The sequence below is a fragment of the Triticum dicoccoides genome, chromosome 3B (genome assembly GCF_002162155.2).
Source record: "Triticum dicoccoides isolate Atlit2015 ecotype Zavitan chromosome 3B, WEW_v2.0, whole genome shotgun sequence".
Taxonomy (NCBI): Eukaryota; Viridiplantae; Streptophyta; class Magnoliopsida; order Poales; family Poaceae; genus Triticum; species Triticum dicoccoides.
The window spans coordinates 776,015,447-776,028,355 of NC_041385.1; the positions used below are offsets into that span (position 1 = coordinate 776,015,447).

General features: G+C 44.3%; 1 protein-coding gene, 1 long non-coding RNA gene and 1 pseudogene across 2 annotated transcripts; all 3 read left to right on the plus strand.

Annotated features, from left to right (window-relative positions):
• The first annotated feature begins 1,128 nt into the window (after nt 1-1,128).
• Nucleotides 1,129-2,483, plus strand: LOC119282175. Its single transcript, XR_005138646.1, has 2 exons — nt 1,129-1,888; nt 2,070-2,483. It is a non-coding gene; the product is annotated as an uncharacterized LOC119282175 (long non-coding RNA).
• A 5,558-nt stretch (nt 2,484-8,041) lies between these two features.
• LOC119279988 lies at nt 8,042-9,383 on the plus strand (annotated as a pseudogene).
• Nucleotides 9,384-11,628: 2,245 nt separating this feature from the next.
• LOC119282176 (putative glutaredoxin-C2) lies at nt 11,629-12,270 on the plus strand. The gene has a single exon (XM_037562494.1). The coding sequence runs from the start codon at nt 11,703-11,705 to the stop codon at nt 12,009-12,011; it is 309 nt and encodes a 102-aa protein (XP_037418391.1). The 5' UTR covers nt 11,629-11,702; the 3' UTR covers nt 12,012-12,270.
• The last annotated feature ends 639 nt before the right edge of the window (nt 12,271-12,909 follow it).

Below are 12,909 nucleotides of genomic sequence, written 5' to 3' on the forward strand. Positions count from 1 at the left end.
GAATGGACGTGGGTCTCATCTAGTTTTAAAGGAGAGGGCTTCAGCGAGAAATGTCCTGAAGGAAAAGGCAAGGGTGCATCATGGGTGGGTTTTTTGTGTTGGACAGCGTGGTGAAGGTAACATGCTGGTAGATTTTTGTGTTGGACCTTATGTTCGTGATAACAAGATGGATAGTCCGGATAACTACATTTCTCCATCATATATGAACTGGATTTAGAAGAGTCTTGACTATCACACTATTAAATTTTAAGGAGTTCCGTTGGACGCATGTTTAATGTCCCGACACATCCGAACGTATGAGAAAGAAATGACTTTCAACTTTGAAGACGGCATTAATTATTTGATTGATTCATTTAGTAGCAATGTAGCTCATAGCAACGCAAGGCATTCTACTAATAAGGATAGGGTGTGCGTGTGTGCGTTTATAGGGGTGAGTGTATGTACGTGTAATGAGCGCTTGCGTCTGTACTGTATTAAAAAAAACTTATAAAAAGAATGGGCCAGAGAGGCGACCGTCCTGGATCGGCAAGCTCGTGTCATCGTGTACCTGTCCGGTCCGTATGTGTTTCACGAAACTTGGTGTACGTACCTGTGTCATCGTCGTCCAAGGGATTGATGAATTAGCACACACTTGCCACGAGCCCACGGGCTCATGTAGTCGCGGTGGCGCGCAGGACACGGCAACATATGTCCAAGCGAGAATCATATAGCGCGCGGCGTGTGCTACTACTTTCGAGTAAACCGCATTGGAAGCCAGAAATTGTGTTTGCCTCCATAGAGCCCAGTTTTTGAGAAAATCCAATAATAATAATACGATTTTTAGGTTTCACAAAAATACTACATCTCTATAATTTAGATATATTAAAACTGAGCACACTCCCAGCCCTTACAGGCCATCAGCCTCTAGACCGTCCATTTTTATGATTTATGAGTTTCTGGCCGTCCGATTTTCATTGCTCGAGCTGTCCTGGAGGGGCGCTACTCTGGTAGAAAAATTAGAGCGTTCCTGTTGATCGGGCCTATGGACCACGGCCCAATTAACTAATCTCACTCAGTTCCTGATCACTTCTACTTCCTCGACTTTCTCTCAAAAAAAAACTTCTACTTCCCCGACTCGCTCCTCCCAAACCCTATTCTAATAGCGCCGCCGCCACCCACTCGACTCCCTCACCTCTCGATCTCCTCCAGCACTTACCACTCCCGAGTCTCTCCCTCGCCTTCCCCTCGTTTCTCCCTCTCTCATGGCGTGGACTAGCAGTGGCGCCGGGGAAGCGGGATGAGGGGGTGGTGACCAACAAGTGCGTCCCAAGGAGCCCGGCGTGGGAAAGTGCCTTCTCAAGACCTCAACACCAACCTCACCGGCGACAACGCGCCCTGCAAGGCCTGGCACATGGTCTACACACCAGAGATCCACGTCATGGCAGGTATGTTCGCTCATGGACTTAGCTGAATCTCGGTAACTGAATTCATGGGGATTGATCTGCTTGCCGGGGAGGTGCTGTACCGCAAGGGGCAGCCGATCTGTGTGATGACGGATGGAGAATGGGAAGCCGGACAAGCTGCGGGCCTGCGGCTCTACTCCATCCCCACCAGGACTTTGGGATGCGAACGCGAAGACAGCACACCAGATCCTCTCTTGTTATCTGTGAATTGGCAGACATATCAGTGAGACAGTGACATCTCTGAACCCTACGCCTTGGGCACGCCCCTCTCACAGTGCCACTGCCTCAAGGTGATGACTGATGATGCATGGAACACGTACCCAGCGGCTATGACTTCGGTTTGGGCATCCGTCTACTGGACCACCACAACTGACGACCATGATCCAGTGTGGCTGCGGTGCTCTCCATCTCTGCTCCACCATGTATCAGGTTTGGCCATCCTCTAGGTACGTAGAACTTGCCAATTTCTGGATAATATAGTACTTCACTTCCACGAATGAAATTACTGGATGCTATAGAACTAATGAACTCTAGAACTTGACAATTGACTAATGGAATTACTGGATGCTAAAACTAATGAATGCGTCCTGCATAAATCATCGCCTTCCTCTTGTCTTTGTTACGCAGGAAAAACAACAAGAAAAGACTCCAATAGATGCCTTCTCAGTTCTCATCGATCTGGTAGCCGCAAGTTCAATTCTGCAGCCTTGACCATTTCGGCTACTCATTTAATTGTTTCATGTTACACTGGTGCAAGCCCAAGAATCGTCCTCTGCATCCTATTACAGCCGGCATCTTCTCTTTATTGCTTTGATCGGTGAAGATCTAGAACAAGAAGAACGTAGACGATGATGCATTACTGGCTGCCTCCACCCACTGTACAACATTGGACGACCTGCTTTCAGCAGTGCTCTCCACCTTTCCTTGCTGATTCGCCTACCAACTAGACTAGACACTTCAATTGACGTCATGTTTTATTGTACAGAACTTATAGTCTCTATACATATAAAAACATTAGGTCCTTACTTTTTTGGACACTGATTGCTCTTCTCTAACTGAAAGAAGGCTCTTATATTTTCTGATAGTTAGAACTAACCACTGAGCCTTGCTTTAAATTTTACATTACTTCTAAACCCTCTTTATATTCTTTAGAGTATGATTATTGGGAGATTATCTTCATTACAAATTTCAAATGGAATCTCTAAAAGGTCCTATATTTTGGAACAGAGGGAGCAACTCCCATCTATTATCATGGTTGATGCACATGACTATATGTTCTCACCTACTTTTGTTTGCTGGTTTGTGAAAATATCTGGAGTCAGACAAGGCATGGCAAAATGGGTGATTAGCGCATTTATATGTTTGGTATTTTGAGCAGCCTGTCTGGTTTGTCACACTTTTAAATGAAAAATGATAACTAGAAATGACGGACAAATCTTCAATTAATATGTATACCCTCCTTCCCTGAATTAAGACTAATACTTATTGATTGAATGGTGTAAACAAGTGGTATCTATCAGTTGGCATGAATGCTGCCTCATTAGTTATTCTTGAGCTTATTTTCGGCTTGCACATTTTTCTTTTGTGCTTAATTCAAGGCCACATTAAGTTCTGGCAGAGGGGATCTTACAAGCCAGATGCAAATATTTTTTATCAAAAGATTCGTAAATGTTCATGGACCATCAAGTGGCTGGTTTGGGATCTTCATCACACATTACTGTATTTACCTCTTAGCTACAAAATCAGGTAAACTTCGTTAGTAGTAATTTATTTTAATATTTTGCCGTATCTTGAAGCAAGTGGCTAATTTTACTCCAGCGTTAGCATGTGAAAGGTATCATAAATTTTATGGGCACATCAACATGCATGCACATACACGAGCTTTAATCAATTCATGCAATTCTCATTTTATATAGTAAGGACAGTTTTGTAAACCACTCAATTTATGATTCTGATTTGATACATGGTGTTTGCTTACCGATAGTGTTATGTAGCCAATGTTTTAGTAATTGTTTCCTTCGTCAACATACACAATGTCATTTAAGGAGCAATTATAACTGTTCTGCACTTCTCCTTGAGACACTACTTATGTAGTTATTTCCTCAATTTATATACCTTTCTAACATGTGTTTTGTTTGTACAACCTTTGTTGTATCTAACACTAAAACGCATCTAGATAAATACAAATCTAAGACAAGTAATTTGGGACGGAGGGAGTACTTCAATGTAAGCAATTGTAAGTTGGTTAAGATGCAACCCAACTTGAGCCATTATTTACAACAGTCCACTGGCATTTGATATTAAGCTTAAGAAAACTTCTATTATTGTAGATCAGATGGAATTCTACAACCTCAAATCTGAGCAATTACACATTCAGTTATCTATCATGGCTCAATGCAAGAATATTTGTCCGTTAGAATACGATGTTATAAGTGTATTACTGGCAGAACGCATTGCCATTTTTTAGATAATAAATATTGTCCAATAGTTTTGAAATATCCTTGCTGCCTATTTTTCTCTCTTAAATATTCCTGATGTATTTCCTCAATATTTCTATTTTTTAGTTATTGTGATATGAGCCTTTGCAGGAGAGTCTTTCTAGGAGTCAAAACAATGTCACGATCCATATCAATCGTCCTAATTCATATCGAATCCGCTTAATACCACAACTCAAACATTAGACGTAAGGAAAAAAACTCAAAACACTACTTTTTTGCAGATCAACTGGACTGGATTTCTCTCTCGAGTTACATATTATTATATTCTTGATTTCTTTCTTTAGTTACATGCCATTATGGAGGGCACAAGCACACTATTTAAAAGCATTGCAAACAAATATATACAAGTTACTTTATATACCTAACAACTAAGAGCAAAAATAGACGGGCGCAGCAACGCGCGCCATCAATGATCTAGTATTCTACATAGTGGATCAGTTTTAAATTGGACTGAGAGCATCGGTCATAACGGTTGGTCTTCTAAATCCAACTACCATTATCAGCACGATTCGTATGAACAGGAGACAACTTTTTTTTGAGACAATAGACAGCCTTTTTCTTCACTATGTTCTACTCCCTCCGTTCCTAAATAATTGTCTTTCTAGAGATTTCAACAAGTGACTACATACGAAGCAAAATGAGTGAATCTACACTCTAAAACATGTCTACATACATCCGTATGTTGTAGTCCATTTGAGATGGCTAGAAAGACAATTATTTAGGAACGGAGGAAGTAGAATCATCACGTGGCTCTTCCAGAATAATCATGTGGCCCTTCTATAAAAGAGAAGCCCATAACTAGTGCCTCATGGGCTGTGTTGCCACATGGTTTGACTGAGCCCAGGCATCCTGAAAGAAAGATTGAGCCCATGCGAGATGTTTTAGAGGGTGTTTGTTTCCAGGACTTATTGGTTTAGGGACTTTTTTAAGTCCCTATAAGTCCCATCTAAACCAAACAGGAGGGACTTATAAGGACTTAAAGTAGGCATTTGGGACTTATGAAATAAGACTCTCAAGGAAAGTCTTATAGGGACTTATAGTTGTAATATGGTCTTATAGGGACTTATAAGTCCTAGGAACCAAACAGGTAGGGACTTGGAACTTATAAGTTGGGACTAAAAAAAGTCCTAGGACTTATGAACCAAATAGGGCCTTAGTAGGAGAATGTGGAGAAAGTGAAGCAATGTGCAAGACAACCTGCGTGGAGAAAGAAAACTTCGCGTCTTACTAGGCTTTCTAGTCCCCCCGCTGCGATTTTTCGCCGTCGTCAAGATTGTCTTTCCCTACATCAGTCTCGTTCCGCCGTTCTTGTGCTTGATCAGGGGGTGTTCTCTACGACGCCTCCAGGTTTCTGGAGAGGCTATGGAAGGCGTAGGCTCTAGGGTTACCTCAGGAAGGCCCAGTCGATTTTCGTTCGGGTTAGGATTCGAGATTTCATCAAGCGAGGCTTCGGGGTATGGGGTTGCAGGTCCAAAGGAGATCGGTGATGTGGAGAAACTGATGAAAGAATTAGGGCTGCGAGAAGAGGATCTGGATGATGTGGTGTTTGACGAGAAGAGGCGCCGACGGTGGAGGCTCAGTGGATTTCTCTTGCAAGGGTACACTCCAACAAACCCTATAGTCAATTCTGGTTCTATAGGAACATGAGAGAAGCATGGGATCTTGACTGAGAGGCGAAATTCAAGCCATTGGAGCACAATCTCTATACTGTATAATTTTCCTGCCTAGGAGGTTGGGAGAGAGTCACCCAGGATGGTCCATGCCACTTTAGAGGCGACACAGTGATCATCATGCCGTACAATGGAGTGGTGAAGCCTTTCCAGTACAACTAGACACCATTGAGATCTGGACTCAAATTCATGATGTACAAGACTTATATGCACATCTTGTGCCATCTCTTGCGGCAAAGGTTGGTGAGGTTCTGTTTACAGAACCACAATCGCAAGACTTCACTGGTAACTTTTACCACGTCTAGATCAGGATCAATGTCATAAAAGCCTTTGAAAAATGTTGTCTCCATGATTCATGGTAGCAAGCGTCGAATCTACTGCACACCGTGTTTCTGTTCCAAAATTATGCTGCCGAGCAAGGAGTTAGTCCTCAGGATTATTTCGCGATTCGACCCGAGTCTCGGAGGCTACTGGGATCAGCGGTTTTATTCTATCCTCCAGGTGCATACCGACTTAAGCCCGGCACACAACAACTACTCGCTATACATCTCGCCACAGAATAAAATGCACCAATTAGAAAAAAAAAAACATCCAAGAACGAGGTGATGCACCACTTCGGAAGCAGTCTGGCACAAAGGCCGGCTGCGAGCGGCTAGCTACATAGAAGACTTTCCGGCGTTAAGCTTGGCTATTTTCAAGACCGAGGTGATTTGTGACACCTCGGATGCAGTCTGATATTGGAGCTCGACTTCAAGAAGACACCGCCGCACAATTTGTTTTAACCCGCCAAGGTGTGGCGTTTAATTAATAATACGTCTAATAAAGGCTAAGGGAACCTAGAAGGAGCTCCTCGGATGTCTGGCGTGTGAAATCTTCGGATACACCTTGGCGATCCTTGAGATCGGAGATGAGAAAACTTGTTAAACCAGCTTTCAACACTGACGACCGAAGACAAAGAACAGTTCGGAAGAATTAAGGAGTGCCCTGGCTTGAAGAGTGGTTCTAGGGGTACTGATGGAGTCCTGACTAGGGGTACTCACCATGTCGTCTCCCGGTCAGGAGGGCCGGGCCGAGGACCCTCATGGCGGTTCATTAGTGGGCCACTTCGGGCAACCCATGACGCATACAAAGGAAGACTAAACAAGACTTGGTATACGAGACAATGACTCTTCTAACTCCTAGGCCTCCAGTACATTATACAAACCGGGGCCATGCTAGTCGATAGATCATTAGAATCTTACACAACAATCTCATGGTAGAAACATGTACTCTTTACTATACCACATATGAATACAATAAAAAGCAGAATGTAGGGCATTATCTTTTCGAGATGCCCGAACCTAGGTAAAATCCTTGTGTTCATTGTTACCATCGCATAAAGGCTACTAGCTTGGGACCCCCTACCCAACATCTGCCGTATACGACTCTGTCAGCTGCGAGCACCGACATGCGTAGCTTCAATCGGCAGCACCAAATTTTGCGACCGACAGGCTGCAGTGGTGTTGGAACTGTGACAGTGTGACATGGACATGCTGGAACCTTGACATGGCAACGCTGGAACCAGTGCTCTCCAATGTTGAAACTAGTGTGCGCACGCGCTACAGTAGTGCAACCGGCTTCGCCCTGTGACAGGATTGGTGGTGGAAAAAGCTGCAACTAGCATCGGCTCATGCTACAACCGCGGCAAAAGCTGCAGCTGGGCATGGCAGACTGCAAACAATGGCGACCTATGTCAGGACTACCGGTTGAAAAAGCTGCAACCGTTGTCGGCTCGTGCTACGACTAGTGTCGGCGGAAGCTGCAACCGACTATGGCAGAGCTGCAACCTGTCGCGACCCTGCTACAAGCAGAGACCAGGCTATGACGCGCTCCTGTGCTGCGACGACAACGACAGATGACGTAAGAGATGACGCATGAGCACAATCCAATTGTTATTAGTGTCCTAATCCAACGATGAAAATTCGCTCGCGAGTTACTCAAGAATGAGTAGCATGTGTTAGACAAAAATGACGTAAGTGATGACACAGGGGCACAATCCAACCGTTATTTTCGTTCTAATCCAACGGAGAAAATGGACTGGAGGAATAATCGAGGATGAGATGCATGAGTGAGACGAAGATGGCGTAAGGGATGACGCGGGGGCACAATCCAACCATTATTAGTGTCCTAATTCAACGGTGAAAAATGAACGGGCGGAATACTTAAGAATGAGATGTGAGGCGAAAATGACGTAAGGGATGACGCCAGGGGCACAATCCAACCGTTATAATCCAACGGTAGAAAATGAATCAAGAAGAAGAAATAGGAAGGAAACAATCGATTCAGACGTGGCGTATCCATTCTGCCTACATAAATTCCTCCTCCGCTCCCATCGAAACCCCTCCAAACCCCTCCCACCGGAAAATCCCTCAAACTTTGGCCGGCCAAAACTATGAACGAAGATCGACGGTTGCCGGTGGCCGCCGCGCTCGCGTCGGCGGCGGCGGTGCTTGGCGACGACGACCTCCTGCACGAGATCCTCCTCCGCCTCGGCTTCCCCACCTGCCTCGTCCGCGCCGCCCTCGTCTCCAAGCGGTGGCTCCACCACGCCTCCAAGCCAGCCTTCCTCCGCTGCTTCCGCGACCGCAACCCGCACCGTGTCCTCGGTGTTTTCGCTTGCTACCCCGAGACACCATACAAGTTCCTGCCGCTTCCGCAGCCTCCAGAGCTCGCCGCCCTCTCACGCCGTGTGGCCTCCTCCTGCAACGATGCCTTCGCCGCCAGCTCATACAAGCGCGTCGTGCACTGCCGGAACAGCCGCCTCATCACCGTGTTCTTGCACGAGGGAACATACAGGCACTCCCTCCACGAGCCGCTGCTCACTGGGGAGTCCGAAGCGGTCCTCCCACAGACCCCGCTGCCCCGCCATCTCCCGCAGGCTCACACTCAAGGGGTATTCTCTCAGACTTTCCTACCCGAGGACGGGGGCCGCGACGGCAACGGCATCACCTTGGTGAGTCTATGGATGGTCTGGCGAGAAGTCCGTGCTGAAGTGTGCGTGCTGGGATCCGACGGATGGGGCATCCCTACCACAGCCGTTACAGATGTAGATCTCCCGTATGCTGAAACCAACTTTATAGAAATGCTACCACCCGTCCATGGCAAGTCATGGTGACCGGCTTTGGGTACATCCTGGGTCTAGATTTGGCCACGTCAACCTTCTTCACCCTTGAGCTACCAGTTGGAGTGCGGAGCAACTATATGCTTTCATGTGCGGAGGGTTCCGGGATCTATCTTGTCAGTGCAGACGGGTTTCATCTCAGTGTGTGGCTCCATGGGATGATGGGCGACAACGATGGTGCAGGCGGATGGCTGCTGGTGGACACATTTTGTGTCCGATGTTCTGCTGGTCGCGATTGGGTTTGGATGGCACAAGATGGTGATTTTCTTGGTGTTGCTGCAGTCGGGGACAATGCCGAGTTTGTATTCTTGGATTATGCGAGATATGGTGTTGTCCTCTATGTTCATCTGAGAAGCAGGGTAGTTGAGAAGGTGCACGAGCAGGCACTGCTTGATCATCATTTTATTCATCCGGGTATGAACCACATACCTATCTATCCCTTTATGATGATCTGGCCGCCTGTTTTCCCTGCACTGAAGAACAGGCGACATGATCAAGAGCAATGACCCCCCTATGTTTTGATCTTTGTAAAATCATCACTGGGTATGAGTATGACTATGACTTCTATGACATGAAAAAGCTATGTTTCTCTGATAAGGTATGGAAAATTGGAAATGGATGAGCAATCAATATTATTCAGATGGGCTTGATTACATCTCATCTAACTAGTGTATGCCACTTTACCGTGTTTTATTCTTTAGCATTTGTCACTACTCTGCAATCAACACATGCGGTCCTGTTTGTTCGATAGGCTTGTACTTAGTTCCGAGTTTCATAGCAAATATTAAGCTTACGAATACAAACGTAGATGTTTATGCCATGTCGTACAACACTAGATTTTTGTGGTCATGTAAGCTGAATCTTCAGAACCTCTGTTCATTTCACTGAAAAAACCTGAAGTTTGCAAAAGTGTATTGCAAGTAATCCGCGCAGAACTACATTGAGTCTTCAAAGATTAACCGTGGTGCGTATAAGATATTGCCTATAGTTATTTCTCTTCCTGAAACAGTAGGTATTGAAGTCCATCGGTCATGTAAGTTTGGAAACGTATAAGATATCCAGCAAACTGCACTGAACCTTCTAGGCTTGACGGCAGTGTATTAGATATTGCCCTTTTACCTTGTTTTGAACCACATACATATATCTCCCTTCATGATGATCTGGCCACCTATTTTTCCTGCATTGAACGGGCGACATGATCAAAAGTAACGACCCCCCTGTGTTTTAATCTTTATAATATTGTCACTGGGTACGACTTCTATGATAGAGAGCTATGTTTCTCTGATGAGGTATGGAAATGGATGAGCATTGAGCAATCAATATTATTCAGATGGGCTTGGCTTGCACTCAGCTAACTAGTGTATGCCCTTTTACCTTGTTTTATTCTTTAGTATTTGTGACTACTATGCAATCAACATGTGTTGTTTTGTCTGCAATTTGGCCAATAAGTATATGAGTAGGCTTGTACTTGGTTCTGAGTTTGTTAACAAATATTAAACCAAGCAGTTCAAATGTGTAGACGTTCATGCCACGTCATAGAACACTAGATTATGCGGTAATATACGTTGGATCTTAAGAACCTCTATTCACTTCACTGAAAAACCTGAAGTTTGCACAAGTGTATTGCAAGTTATCCAGCAGAACTACACCGAGTCTTCTAAGATTAACCATGGTGCGTATAAGATATTGCCTATAGTTATTTCTCTTCCTAAAATAGTACTCCCTCCGTTCGGAATTACTTGTCGCGAAAATGGATGTATCTAGATGTATTTTAGTTCTAGATACATCCATTTCCGAGACAAGTAATTCCGAACGGAGGGAGTAGATATTGCAGTCAATCGGTCATGTAAGTTGGGTAACCTCTGTTCATTTCAGTACAAAAAACTGAACTTTGCAGAGGTATATTGCAAGATATCCAATAGAACTGCACTGAATCTTTTAAGTTTGACGGCAGTGTGTATAGGATATAGCCTATGTGAAGACTTTATGGCAATGGCCGGTAGTGTAGAAAACTTTGGAAGACTTCGAAATTAAAATGACCAGCATCTGAAAGAGGAAATACTCTGGAAATGGCTGGAAGTTTCCTTTTGTGTTCACTGGGGTGGCTGAAACGACAAGGCAAGGTACACATATTGAATGTTATTCACATTATTCTTTTTTCAAAATTTAATTCCTTTTTTTGCATTTTTTATGTTAATAAAGCTGTAATCCACCCATCACCACTAGTTACCACTAGCAATTCTAAGGGTAAATTTGATATATGCCATTTCATGGAGTGGTCTTAATGGCATTCCTTGTCATGCACAATTCCGCAACTGAGAAAAAGAAATGTGACGCATGATGTCCACAACTCCACCCCAGTGATATTCCTTGTCACACACAAATGGCAAAACAGCCAATTAGAGTGGATCCTAATCTAGCTTATCAAGAACCTAATGAATCAATAACTGGAGCCTGGAGCATTGACCCCTAAAAAAATAGCTGAAGCATTGAATTTGATCCATCGGTACCACCATCCTTTTTTCTATATATGTTAGTAATGACCAAAGTCCCGCCAGCTTATCTTGGATCTTATTCGTCTTTGTTTTTACTTATTCAAAACATCATAAAATAGTACAAAAGACTAGCCCCAATTCTGGCCGTACCTAACTGTATGATTTTTTTTGCCCCTCCCAAAAGCAATGTTTACAAGTAGTGCTAGAACAGAACCTTTTAACACCGGATGTATATTATCCCCGATTTTCTACACGTCACAGCTATCCTCTTACACCTCGATTAAGCACTTCCTCTTATCAACAAACTTTGCCCCAGCCATCTATAAATGTTGGGTCATCACCATCACAAGCTGCAGGAAGCAGCAGCCTATAGCTAGCTCAAGTGAAGTGAACTGATCGATCGAGATACAGAGGAGAGATAGCTAGGCAATTCAGCAATGGCGGAGAGGGTGACCGCGATGGCGTCGCAGGGCACGGTGGTGATCTTTGGGGCGAGCTCCTGCTGCATGTCCCACACGATGACGGGGCTCTTTGCGCAACTGGGTGTGAGCTCTACGGTGCACGAGGTGGACAAGGACCCCCAGAGAGAGGATCTGGAGAGGGCGCTCGCTGGCATGGTGGGCCAAAGCCCGGCGGTGCCTGCGGTATTCATCCGTGGCGCCCTCGTCGGCGGCACCAGGCAGGTCATGGAGCTGCACCTCGGCGGCCATCTCGTGCCCCTCCTCCGCCAAGCGGGCGCCCTGTAGTCCTGATATGTACTTACATATTTGTTTATCAGTTGTACCTCTTGTTAAGGGAAGGGAATAATTATTTGTGAGAGAGTGTTCATTCTGATGCTGATTAAATATTATGCTTAATTTAGACACAAGACATCACACATAGCTCCCATGGAGAGTTTCTGAGAGAGAGTGTTCATTCTGATAGATCCCATGAAGAGTTTGCGTGAAACAGTGTTCATTCTGATGTGTACTGGTTACCAAATTGAGCAAATACTAAGCTTAATTAGCAATGCGAATGTGTAGAGTTTGTACCACTGATTCACAGTTGTAGAACACTAGGTATTGCAATCTTGTAATTTTGATCTTAAGAGCCTCTGTTCATGTCAACGAAGAAGCCTGAAGTTGGCACTGAAGATTTTAACGTAGCGATCAGTAATGCCACATGAAAAAAAAAGAGCGGCAACTGCAATAAAAATATGTAAATAATTCTGAAAGTACTGCTTGTGGTGAGGAAGCTTCATTTGTGTTCTGGACAACCAGGTGCGCATATTTTCACCTTAAAACTTAATTTTGTTTTCCAGTATTTGTCCACAAAGATATTAATCTGTCCATCATCACAAATTCATTACCAGTAGTCCTAAGAGAAAATCTTTAGGTACGATCTGGAACTAGTTCCATACTTTATTTTCTGATATCCTTGCATCACTTTTTCTATACAAGTACTAAGAAGACCTAGAGATAAACGAGGAACATAATTCTTCTATGACAGAAAATAGAAACACATCACACATAATAGTTAGCACAGAATTTTAAACACACATCAAAATGACTTGATAATCTTGGAATCAACATGCTCAGTAGGCACTTTGTTCAACATGGAAGGGTATCGAGACACGCATGGATTTCATGCAACTATGTAACAGCC

Coding starts and splice junctions, on each gene's coding strand:
- LOC119282176 (XM_037562494.1), top strand. CDS start 11,703: ATGGCGGAGAGGGTGACCGCGATGGCGTCGCAGGGCACGGTGGTGATC.